This window comes from Oenanthe melanoleuca, chromosome 1A, assembly GCF_029582105.1.
Source record: "Oenanthe melanoleuca isolate GR-GAL-2019-014 chromosome 1A, OMel1.0, whole genome shotgun sequence".
NCBI lineage: Eukaryota > Metazoa > Chordata > Aves > Passeriformes > Muscicapidae > Oenanthe > Oenanthe melanoleuca.
In genome coordinates this window covers 23,534,456-23,547,468 of record NC_079334.1, presented here as the reverse complement: position 1 = coordinate 23,547,468, position 13,013 = coordinate 23,534,456, and the positions used below count along the sequence as shown (strand labels likewise).

General features: G+C 43.5%; 1 protein-coding gene across 9 annotated transcripts in view; it reads right to left on the bottom strand.

Annotated features, from left to right (window-relative positions):
- ZC3H7B (zinc finger CCCH-type containing 7B) overlaps positions 1 to 9,822 on the bottom strand; it is a 46,284-nt gene extending 36,462 nt beyond the window's left edge. For 7 of the 9 annotated variants that reach the window (XM_056512293.1, XM_056512322.1, XM_056512314.1 and 4 more), the window contains exons 1-4: positions 9,231 to 9,698; positions 3,064 to 3,124; positions 1,113 to 1,146; positions 531 to 728 (exon numbers count right to left, since the gene is read on the bottom strand). In XM_056512293.1, coding sequence (XP_056368268.1) covers positions 531 to 728; positions 1,113 to 1,146; positions 3,064 to 3,116 — 285 coding nt within the window. In that variant the 5' untranslated portion in view covers positions 3,117 to 3,124; positions 9,231 to 9,698. Of the gene's footprint in view, positions 1 to 530; positions 729 to 1,112; positions 1,147 to 3,063; positions 3,125 to 5,494; positions 5,757 to 9,230; positions 9,699 to 9,719 lie in introns of those variants that run through there. The other 2 variants (XM_056512299.1, XM_056512330.1) reach the window with 2 other exon arrangements.
- Between the last annotated feature and the right edge of the window lie 3,191 nt (positions 9,823 to 13,013).

The following is a 13,013-nucleotide window of genomic DNA, read 5'->3' as shown; positions in this document are numbered from 1 at the left end:
AATTTTCAGGGGACTCAGTGTCCTTACAAACAGGATGGGCCTGCTCTGGGATTGTGCCATAAAGGAAAGCTGTTACATGCCTTAGTAAAATGCAACCATGCAGCCTTTTAGAGCCTGGGTATTTCAGAATCCTTTTCCATGTGTATACTGCAAGTTCCTTCAAGACCCAAACACTTCCAACTGTCTTCCAGTGTCTCAAAGGAGGAAGCAAAAGCCTCCAAAGCAATATACAATATTCCAGAAGAATACTTGTTCAATACTGGAAGACACTGCATGGTACTAATTCCTCACCACTGAAGACCAGAATTGCATTATCAGTACCTTAGCCTGGCCCCCTCTCTTCACATCCTTCCTCTGGTCTCGCAAGACAGTGCAATTGTGAGGAGATTGCAGACTTTTCTGTGTGTTGTTGTCTGCTCCAGCGTTTCAACAGGGAGTGGACCAAAACAGCTGAAACACCTCTTGACATCTTTTCCAACTGCACAGCACTGCAACCCTGGCTCCTGGGGATGACTTGGGGAAGCACTCACCATGGCAAAGTAGCAGGCAGCTCGGTTGACATGGAGCTTGCAGAGGAGATCCTTTGGGATGGTCACCTCGTCGGAGGCTGCATAATCCGCCACGTTCAGCCCCTCTACGTACTGAACCAGGGAAAGCTTGAAATCCTTCTCTCGGAACAAATCATTGCCCTCTGCAAACAAGTTTCTCACCAGCTTCTGCAAAAAGGCCTGGGCAGCAGGGAGAGAACAAATACACTCAACTGGATATTCAGAGACAGGAGAGACTTCACAATCTCCCATTCCCATTACCATATCTTTTAGCAAATTACTTGTCCACTAAGATACTCACGCATCCCTACACTCCTGTAAAACATCATGGTTTTTGGTAGAGGAGAATTAATGCAGTCAAATCCCCATTCTTCATGAACACTCAAGTGTCTTCTCCTTTCCCTGAAAGCTGTCATCATCAGAACCTTAAAACTTTAGGTCACGGGCAAATTGTGACAGGCCATCCCACATTCTTCACTTTAGCATGTAAATTAATGGCTCTGCAACAGAACAAATCTTGCTAACCAGAGGGCTCCCAGCTTCAACAAATAAAATCTCAATTACCTCATAATCTTCTTGACTTAGGGGTAATGTAGACCTGAAGAAAAAGAAAAGAAAATACTCATGAAACAGGCATCCATGCAAACAAGGGCTTTTGTCTGATGAAGAGATCATTTTTCTGGTCCTGTGTTGGTGATCTCAGTAAGTTACTGAACATTTTATCACTGCAAAGGCAGCTGAGGCAAAGAGAACACAGTTAGGGAGCATTGTTCAGTGACAGCCACAGTGGTGTCAAGTGATGGACATGTCTAAGAGGGACTGGAGACTAGAGGAGTCTTATTCTCCTTTATTTTCTGTGCATACACTATCCTCTGTAATGTGCTTCTGACAGTCACCTAAAAAACCCATCTTTAATAAAGTCCCATGAGAGACTACCAAGAAGAATACAAGTGTATTTTATATTCATCTGACTCTAATGAGAGGCACCAGAGCGGCACTCCAAGACCTCCTCAAATCCTTTGTGAGACCAGAGACACACAGAGATAAATGCAATCACTTTTCTCTGCCTTAACTTAGCCACATGTCTTTAGGCCTACCCCACAAAAGGAATGGAGAAAACAATGCAGGTTCAGGAGACCATTTAGCTCAAACTTTCTTGGCCAAGGCTGAACCACAAACACTGGCAGTGTTTGTGAGAATAACACCTACCCCACAACAGAACTAAGACTTAAGAGAAAGGTTCTGTTCTTCAAATTGGATCACCCAATTCATCCATGCTTGGTCCACATATATTTATTTTTCTCTTCAAGGACAAATCAATAGGTTCTAGAGGAAACCTTAGAACCTTTCATAGCTTTTCTCACCTACAGTACATACATGATCTTACTTACTGGTTAGAGAATAGAGATTTTACTTACTGGTTAGAGATTTCGTCTAATCACTTCTTAAAACTAACTATAGGAAATGTCATGGCTTTGTAAGAAACATTGATGCTGCTTACAACAAACTTGGACTCCCTCTTTTGCATCAAAACAAACCAACATATGGTACTGCTCCTGGTTCAGAGTGCAAGATATGCTCCAGATGCGTGAACTACACCTCGTATTTCTAAATTATTTTCTTCCCCAGAATCTTGAGCATTTTTGCAAGTCTAACAATATAAATCTCACTATTTCCTCTCCAAAACTGGGTTATCAGCCCTATTTAGTCTCAGACTGGGATGAAAATATCATGGGCATATTACAGGATACAAATATGTAACATGGAAGATCTGGGGAGGTTTCCTACTATAGAGGCATAGATTTCAGGCATAATACTTGCAAGACTCAAAGCAGACCTTAAAAAACTCCAAACCAATCTGATTACAATCTTACTACTTCCTTACTCAGGATGGAACCTGGATCTGAGTTAGAGGCCTCTGCTAACTCAAACATCGGAGGGAGAAATACTACTCTATCTTATAAGGAAGTACTAGGATTTGTAACTATTACATAAGCAACCACTTCAAGCTCTACAAGGCCACATGATATTCACAGAAGAGCATCTGAGACATCTACCAGGCTGGCAACTGTAAAAGAACCCAGGTCATCTACTACTTCCTATAGGCACCATATGGGGTGCCCAACAAGTTATGTACCTTGTTTTTCCACCTGCAGAACTGAAACACTATCTCCCTTCCTAACAAAGATGGGATAACCTTGTTGAGAGAGCACTTTGAGATCTTCCTGCTGAAGATGATGAAGAAGGTACAAGTACTATTATGCTGACTGTAAAGATCATCCTGGAACTGCAGTGGAGGGTAAAACCAAATGATATTAAGATGACAGAATTTCAAGTTTAGGGAGCTAACAGGACAAGAAATACCCTGGAAAATCACAGTCAAAATCCTCAGGACACTGTCTCTTTCCCATGCAGCAAACCCAAAGCATGAATAGGAATAACTCAGTTCCTGCAGTCCTCAACAGAAAGATGACCACCTCCAAATCCACAGAGAATACTGAGGTTGTCCACTTACTGAATGAACTGCAGTCCTTTCTCTATTTCTTGTTTTCTCTTCTGCCTCTCCATTATAGTTGCTGTGTAGGAAGAAGAAAAAGAAACAACACAAAGTGAGTCATTTTAGGTCTTGCTGGCAATTAAACAGCACAGTATTTTGTTCGTGCCCGAATTTACTACTAACAAAATGTTCCAGACCAGATGCCCTGAACAGCAAAGCCCATGATTTATCCACACTGCAGATACAGCAAGGCAAGCAGCTCACAACCAAGTATCTGCTTTTTCTCACATGCCACTGACAGGATACATGGGCAAAAAGGAATTACTTCAATTTGAGCTCTCTGCTTAGGCTGCCAGTAAATAAAGCAATGGGAACCAACTGTTATCATGACTGCCTTCTAGGAAAGGGAAGAAACCCAACACCATCTTTGCCTGCACTGGCAGTCATTTCAGGAATTTGTGCTGAGACCCTCCCATGATAAGCAATTCTGACCACTACTTATCTGGGACAGATTTAAACTGGTTTACTGAATAGCATGTGCAACATATCTCACCTAGATAAAAGTTTATGGAGATACAGCTCAAAGGGAAGAAGACGGAATTACGTGCCATGGTCCACATAAAAGGACAGCATGAATCCATGCAATGCAGATTTCAAACTGAAAATCAGGAGGCAAGAGCAGCACAGACTGGGGAACACTTCTTTGGAGGGGGAACAGAGCCCTATCCTGCAGTGTTTTAAACTGGGGTGGGCAGCACCTTAGGAAGGCTTAGGAAGAGTTATCTGTACCTCATCCTCTGCAGTTTGGAAGCAAATTTTGGAAGGGCTCCCCAGCGACCTTTCTCTAAGGTACACAGGTTTGTGATACAATCAAAGAATAATGAAGGAGAGAAAGGATGGCAAAACTGAGTTGCTGGTGACAGCAAATTTCATATCAACCAGCTGTGACCACAAATAATGCTCAGCATTTGAGGAATAGGAACCTGGGGACAAAGGCAGCAAGTACAGAAACACTGAAATGAGACAAAGATCCTGTACCTTCCCAACCCAGGACTGCCTCTGAAAAGTTACTAAAGTAATTTCTCCACCTCTACACTACAACAACTTGAAGAGCATTATCATTCAGCTCCCTTTTACATTAAGACCATCCCTATCATTCTAAGATATCTTGCAGTATCAATGACACACTCAGTCTGAACAGGGTGAAGGGGTCTTTAAGGTACACAAAAATCAATTCTGACAACTCAGCAAGCTCTTACTGATTGTGCTCTGTGCCTTGCAAAATGTAGAATTGATACCTGCCCTTTACCAAGAAGAACTGGGGGAAGGAGGAAAGTCTGGAGTGAGAGAAAGTGGTAGCAGGAAATGGAAAGTGGAGAAGGAAGCAAGAGCTTGAAAGTGACACTGAACAATTTCTAAGTCATCAGACTTTACATTTGGGAGCAATCTGGTTCAAGCAGCAGGTAGGAGATTTTAAGCAGCTGAACTTGGAACAGGATGGGCAGTGTAGCAAGAAAGGGAAAGCCAATAGACAAGGTGAGGGATCATCAGCACCTCTACAAAGGCTTTTAACAGAAGTGATGGAGAAGAGCTGCTATATTTCACCACAACACCAATGGAAGGCTGCATTGATTCATAAGTAGCCTGGATAATAAGCAAGAAGAAGAAAGGAAGAAAGAAGGAAATTTAAGAAGGAGATTGTGAGGTTAAAATGACCACTAAAAATACAGGCAGACAAGAGGTAGATAAGGAGAGAGAGGCAATTAATTTAATTTTTCTCCTTGTCTGAAATTCTGCAAAGACAGAGGAAGTAAGAGAGAACAGAGAAGTAGAAGGGGAGCAGTAGGAACCATTTCCACAAAGGCAGCAGTGAAAGACATGGAAGAGGCCAGAGCCATCCCTGAGCAATGTAGGAAACTGTGAGAGCCATCAGAGACAAGAGTGAGGAGAGTCTCACAGGAAACAAGAGAGAAACTGTGGGGGAGAAGAGGATGCAAAAGAGTCACATGGACCCTCCCAAAGGCTCATGGGGACAGCACAGGGAGGAAGGAAGAATTTCTAGCTGTCTGAATACACTAAAATACTTGAAGTACGCCAAATAGCCTCCTCTTGGGCCCCCACCTATGCCCCTCTGTCTATGGTCTAGGAGCTCCGTTTCAGCTGAGGTCCAGGTCCTGCTTTGTCTGAGCTATGCTGTAGTGAACTTGTCCTCAGTTCTATCTCTGGGACAAACCACAGACCTCCATTGCAGGCAGCTTGTCTCCAGTCCTGTCTCTGGAACAATCTCCTAACCCTGGACTTGCTGGGTGAACCTGGACCAGATTCACCACCTCACCTTCTTTGGGACTGTTGATGGACCACTGCTATTGGCACCAAGTCCTGCCTACACTGTTCAGGTGTGGTGGGACTGTATCCTATGAGTGAGGGCATTGCTGGTGACTGCCATTACCTTCAGCTACTTGATTGTCCTGCCTGGAGGTGAAGCCCTGCTCTTGCTGCTCCCTGAGTCATGCTGGAGGGAACAAAAGTCAGGGAAGTGAAGCAGGCCCCCCAGCAGATCTGACGAAATGTGGGGAGGGCAGTTGAACACTGGCTGGTCATCACCAAGTAAACGGCTGCATTCCAAAAATTCCATGGCACACCTTTACAATTGTGTATGTCCACAAAACAGATCACCACCTTGAAAAGCTTCTGATACACATGGTCTACTTCAGTTTCTGAGCTCGGTGTTCTAAAGAACACTCTGCAAGAAGTGAAGAAGAGATCAGTACCTGTCCTCACTGCTACCCTGATCCTGTTGCTAAAACATCCTGCATAGCAGGATGTGGGTCTGTGTTACAGAGAGAACTGATTACTGCTGCTTGCCCAGAGCGAAGGGTATGCAGACATTACTGACCCAAACCTGGAGGGCAGCCAAAGGACTACTGGGAATGGCTACAGAATGTCTCCTTTCTAGAGTTACCCAAATGCTCTTGCATTCCGAAGTTCCCCTTCTGTTTTTTCTCTCCTCATCACTACTGCCACTGCATCCAGCATAACTATCCCCATCCTTGCTTCATGTGGATGGCTGACCAGCATCTCTGTAAGTCCCACAATACACAGCTACAGTTTGTCTCTTGCTACAAAACCCTCATAAAAGGTAACCTTCTGTGCCCTGCGTGTTGTTTATACTCTGCAGTTCTACTCTCATCTTCCAGAGTGAATGTTCTTCAACCCAAAACCCTCCATTGCCTTCTTTAGATACAAACCACATGCCTGATCTCCCCTCTACACTGTTGCTCCCTGGTACTGCCCCACATTCCTCCCTGCTTGCAAGTGGGTGAGCAGCTTTCTCTCTAAAGATCTTTCCTTTAGCTGTCACATCTCCAGGCCTATGTCATGATTTTGCACATAAGACTCATCCTCTCATGGCAACACCTTCAAAGCACACACCATGTGCTGCTGCCCGACAACTTCTTGCACATCTCTCACAAACAACTACCTTGCTTTCCCCTTCAATGTGACCCCACGCCAGCAATCTTCACATGTGGCAGACTCCTCATCTGTCCTGCCTGTCCCAACCACTGCAGGAGGCTGCCAATCAGACTCCTCTTTTTGCTCCTCACACCTCCTTCCCCACCACCTCACCAGCAAACTCAGTCATTTCTGTCTCCCCTCATCATTCCAGCCTCTTCACCCTGTTTTATTTAACATTCAGACCAAGCCATGCACTTGTTACACCAGCAAACCCAACACACAGTGAGCCACCCACATAAGCAACACTTCACTACTGCTGCACACTATACCACAGTTACTGCATAATTAATTTTAAGTGCAAAGCTTGTTTAGCTTTTGTTTTCTTGGTCTTTCAAATATTTTTAGAAACACAGTAGAAAACATTTTATGAAGCACTGTGTCTAAGTGTCCCTTTCTCTCCCCCCACCAAATCTCTCTGTCCAGATTTGTCCACTCAAATCACCAGCAAAATTCAAATATTGAGTATTTATATCTCCACTATAAAGCTCTTATCCTTCCAGTCCGGAGACATTTATCCTCTCTGGTCCAGTACCTAGAGAGAACTTTATTCACAGTTAGCCACTAAATTACAAACCATTTGCCAGACAGGCATAAAATGCTACGGACAGGCAAAATAGTTTTCTTGCCTTCAGAAGGAAGCATGAGCCAGTGAAGTGGGTGACTGAATCACAAACTGGGTAGATATCCTCTAGATGGGTAGATGGCATGAATGGAAAGACTTGAATTTATCTCATCAAGGACACAGCTGTTATTCATAACCCTGCCAGAGCTGAATTTGGGCAAAGTTTTCCATACTGTATTTCTGAGATGGCAATAAACTGACACTTGACTGACTTCCAGGTATTGAATGCAACATTTCAGCTAGAAATAAGTACACTCAGATGCAATGGCAGGTTGTAAAGCTGAGACTAGAGCTCCCCAGGAAAAAGGCTCCAGGTTACACTGATTTGATACATGGGAGTCTTTCACTGCCAGCAGTTTGGGCACCTTAGTGGTGCAGCAGAACATCTAATTGGGCACACATCAAGCAAAGGACAAAATGCAGAGCCCACTACAAACCTGGGCTCTTGCTCACTCCTGCAGCTGCTTTCTGCCATGCCCCACTCCATGGGTTTCACTGTTTCTTACAGCCAGCGCTCCTGGATTCCCCACCACTATATTGTGCCCACAGGGCTGACTCCTCTGTCCCTCTCTGCACTGGCTGCCCCAAGGTATTTTCATGGCCACTCTCACACCCCAGCACCCTGCTCTACAGCATTGCTGGGGTCATTGGGGTGCTGCACCCAGCAATACTCACTGCACCCAGTCAATGCAGAGCAAGGAAGCAACAACCAGCACATCCCCCGGTGAAAATAAAAGCAGTGACTCCAAGTTTCCCTGCAAGGGGGATGGTGGTGGGGGCTAAAAGCCTCAGTTGACCACATCAGCCCCCATGACCTCATTTTCCACTCCCTTCAGCCTTGTGTTCCACACATAACACCTTCACCTACTACCACAGGCCACCCTCCCCCCTGCCCCACTGCAGCACAACCAAGGAGCAGCTGTGGGGTGATGCTGCCTATCCCTAAGCCACTTGCTCTTGGTTTCCTGACCACCCAGCTCGCATTCCCGTGCCTCATTTGAAAATCTAAACCCCGGGGCTGGTTCCCGCACGGATGGCGCGGGAAGTGCCGCTCGCCTCCCCCCGCCCCACCGCCAGCACTAGGCCGCCGATCCCCGGCCTTGCGTAGAGGCCGCTGCCGGCAGAGGCGCCACCTCGGCGGCCGGAGCGGCGCGGGGACGGCGGCGCCCCCCGCACCCCCGCGACTCGGCCGAACGCCGGCACCCCGGCACTCCCGCCACCGCGGCCCTGCGGGGAGGGGTCTCCCGCGGCAGGAGACATCCAGGCTTCCCCGGGAAAAGGGAAAACAAACCAAAACGTGCTCTTCTTCCTCCCCCACTCCCCCCCCCCCCATCCGCTTAAATAAAAATCACGCATCTCCAAGAGTCTGGGAGACAGAAAAAAATAATTTAAAAAAAGCCCAAAAAACAACACATAACGTCCCCTGCCACCCGGAAACTGTCGAAAACATTAAAAAAACTTAAAAAACCCAACCAAACAAAACCAAAACACAGCCTTCTCATTTGATAAACTTTAAAAGACCCTACGGAAGGTCTATCTAAAAAGCAATTCCAAAGGGTTTCTCTGCGTTTCATGGGGTTTGTACCGAACAAGAGAGGGAAACTGCAGCCTAAATACAGACCACAACACACATCCCGAACCTACAAAACATAAACACGCACAAACGCGATTAATACTAAGTTTTCCATGTAAACCCAGGGTCTTTCCCCCTAGCTATGCAATTTTAGACTACTACCACATTTTTTTCCAGGGGGTGGGATTAGGATCTTTGACAATTTTTTTTTTTTTTTTTTTGCAAACCCCACATTTTTAGAGGAAGAGGTTTTAGCTTCAAAATCTCACCCGTATTATTTTTCACCACATTAAAAAAACAAAATTCCAATTACACAACCTTTCATCGATGCAATTACTATCTGAAACCTTTACTTTCTAATGAAGCAACATCCAGAATTTGTTTCTCAAGTCCACCCCTTTCTACATGCACAAACACACAGAGAATTGATTTAAGACAAAAATAATCCCCTCAAAATAATAATAAAGAACTCACCTCTCCTCGGGGTTTCCCCCTTACACTATGTATAAACTTTCCTTGATAAATGGTATTGTATTACTAGAGGTATTATTAATGTATTATTACTAGAAGTAATAATAATAGTAAGTGTTATTTAATTATAGAAGGCAGCATTCTGCTTCTGGATCGGCTGCCCCTGCAGCTCCCTCCATGTGCCTCCTGATCTCTTTACTTTCATTTCCAGGTCTCGCTCTCTCTCGCTCGCTCTCGGCTGCACCAGCAAGAGAAAATGCCTCCCTGCATATCCTCCGGGCCCTAGAGGCTACCGCTTTCCATTACAAAAACTCACTAATCTTTCCCTTGTGGCTGGTTTTGAGATTCTTTAAGGTGAATTAGGCTTAAAACCACAAAAAAATCTAAAAAAAAAAAAAAAAAAAAAAGCTCTTCAGCAGTCGACTCTCCGTTCTAATTTGAATGCAACGTTTTTTTCTTCCTGGCTGTCTTTGCTGCTACAAAAAAATATACCTCAAGAGAAAGCAAAGCTGCCTCTGCAGAGGGATTGCGTGCACACAAACGCGGCGAGGAGCTGAATTGTGAGACCCCCCCTGGGATTATCACATACGTGAAGCAGTGACCCTTGTGCCCACCCATTTCTGTTCGCTGGACGGGGGCCAGAGCCATCGCTGATGGCCGAGCAATTATCTGCTCCAGACAGACCTTACTTACTCCACCCTGGGGTTCCCTGAAAATAAGATCGTCTGAAAACATAAATCTTTGGGTGGAAAGGAATAGGCAATAAAACAAACAAACGAACAAATTCTAAAATAAAATAAACAAACAAAAACAAAAACCGAAAAATAAACCAAAGAAAAAAAACCCCAACCCAAACAAGCAAAAAAACAAAACCCCAACCCAAACAAGCAAAAAAACAAAACCCCAACCCAAACAAGCAAAAAAAAAAAAAAACCCAAACAACCCCCCCAAACTACACACAAAAATAAAAAACCAAATAAATATATATCTAGATCTTAATTAATATTTTATACAACTGGGTGTTATACAATCTATATATATTACATATATGCACCTATGTGTGTATATATGTTATATATATGTAGAGGCATATAGGCAGCATGTATATATATATATATATATATATATATATATAAAAGACACATCAATATTAAATTTTATATTATTGGGTATTATACAATCTACATATGTATGCGGATGCATATTATACATATATATAATAGATAATATATATATATTATATATTTATATTTTATACATATAATATTATATATATTATATATATTATATATTTTTGTATTTTTATATTTATGCATGCACATGTGAGTTTACACACTTTCTGGAATCGGATTTTTGGATTGTTTTAATCCCAAATCCCTCAATATTTCCAGAAAGTGGATTGAATCTCCACAGCAGTCCATGCTGGCAGTGCCTCAGGAAGAGAGCTGCTGGTGGGAAAGAGAGGCTGATTTGGACATGTTCTACCATGGGCAGTGGTTGTGAAGATTCAGATAGCTGGTAGAATAGTTTCCCTCTCCCGAAAATATTCTGTCTACCATTAGATTAATAATTTCCAGACTGACACTGGCTTAAATTACCACCTTTTTCCAAATGTAATCAGTGGCATGTTTACTCCTGAGTGTCTCACTTCTCTATTTACAGTGACCGACAAGAATGTCAGCTTGTGTTTTGCAACTGTGTACTCTGGCAAGATTCAAAGGCAGATAGAAGGTAACATCTGAAGTGTACTAAACTTCCTAGATATTTAAAATGTGTTGATCAGAAAAGGAAGGACTTTATACTGAGTGGGATTGGCTTCTGACAGCATTGTCAACACAATAAACTGACAGTTTATTAAATATAGGCTTGTGAGCTGTATAGCGTACCTTATGACACTGAAGAACATTGTCTATTGCTCTTCACAATATTTTATTACAATGCACATTTTTAGGTATTAGTTTTGATCCAAAGATTGCTACTATCCATGGACAAGACATTGTTTATTTTTATTAAGTCTTCAGAAGGTTTGTTATTTCTTAATTTAAGGTGTTGACACTGTGACAGTGAGTAGAACCTAAACTAAGCTGGACCTCTGGGGCAGAAGCTGCTGGGCAAAATGTACATTGAATGACAAACCCTGCTGATGGAGTGGTTTTGGGCAGAATAAAGGTGGAGCACGTCTGGAGGCGAAAAGTAAATACAGAGAGAGCAGATAAGCCAGATCACAGTGGGAGGGCAGCCTTACAGAGCCATCACCAAATGAGTCACAGAGCTCAGGGCACCTCCAATCCTGCAGCACCTGTGAAAGGAAAAGACATCACTGCTGGATGAGAAAAAAGGTTAAGAATAGATAAGAAAAAAGAGGAGCAAACCCAAAAGGTACAAACAATAAAGAATTGTGCTGGAATAAACACGAGTTTTTAATTTAAGAATATTCATTTGCAACACTGCATTTCTCAACTGAAAGTCATGCTGTGCTTTCCTCCATCCCAATTTCCTTTATCTGTAAGACTGAGACGTTTCCTGCAAGGCATCTATCACTCCTCTCATGAAGTAAAATCTTTCCTTAGCAGTCAACATGAAGATTTTCACAGATTGCAAGTGCAGTTATTGAGGTCTCAGTCTAATGTGGAGGTAGTCAGCAAGAGCCAAACACTGCAAACCCCTGCTAAAAACCCGATACAGTGTCATAGAAGTTACTTTGATTTGTTAAGCAATTTTTAGGAAGAAAGAATGTATGGATCTATCCTACAGTGGCATGGTACATCTACAGTCCAATATAGCTGCACCTATAGTAAATGCCTTTATTCTTGCCCCTCTGGAACAATCAATATTTGAGAGAACGACAGGGAAGGGAAGCTGATGTATTTGATAAGATTCTGTTTATTACTAAAAATTGCGAGGAACTAATATCCAGTGCCAAATTTCATGCTTGTATATTCCAGTTTCAAGCTCCTTCTCGAGATCACACTAATTTAGTCCCTCATCAGCTCTATGTATTCTGTCAGCTTTATGCTTCTCACATAGAGCCATAGTCCAGAGTCTAAGTGGTTTTTAATTTTCTTAAGCTGCAAAAGAAACTTCTCTTACTATTTATGAGGCTGGTCACCCAGCATCATCAACTACTGACATTCTTTTCTTGGGTCCATATAAGCATTTGCTGTGACTTATTAAAACCACAGTTGGGAAATTTGTGAGAGACTGGAAAATGCCTCTTACAACATTGTGGGACTAAATAGCAAAATAAATCCTACCTGTGGCCCACCTCAATAGCAATCTCACCAGATATCTGCCATCTGGAAAAGTGCCTGTAGATTGCAGGTTGCAGAGAAGGGACTGAGGTGCTGTGCAAACCCCCTGCAGCAGCAGGTGGGTCTGTGCAGAACTCACCCTGCCTCATCCATTTTCTATACTCTGGAAGAAAATGTCATGCACAATGTGCACACAAGTCTGTCGCACAAACCAAGGCTTTTTTGCATCCTTAAGCAGGAATGACTTTGCAGTCCAGGGTGAGAGGACATAGCCTTGTGCTGTGCCAGGGAAGGTTTAGGTTGGCCATTAGGAAGAATTTCATCACAGGAAGGGCGATTGGGCATGGGGATGGGCTGCCCAGGGAAGTGGTGGTGTCGCCGTCCCTGCAGCTGTTTAAGGCTGGATATAGCACTTGGTGCCATGGTCTAGTTGACAAGATGTTGTTTGGTCATAGGTTGGACTTGATGACCTCAGAGGTGTTTTCTAAGCTAACGGATTTTGTGAAAGGCCTTCCTTAGCAGAACGGTCTGACAG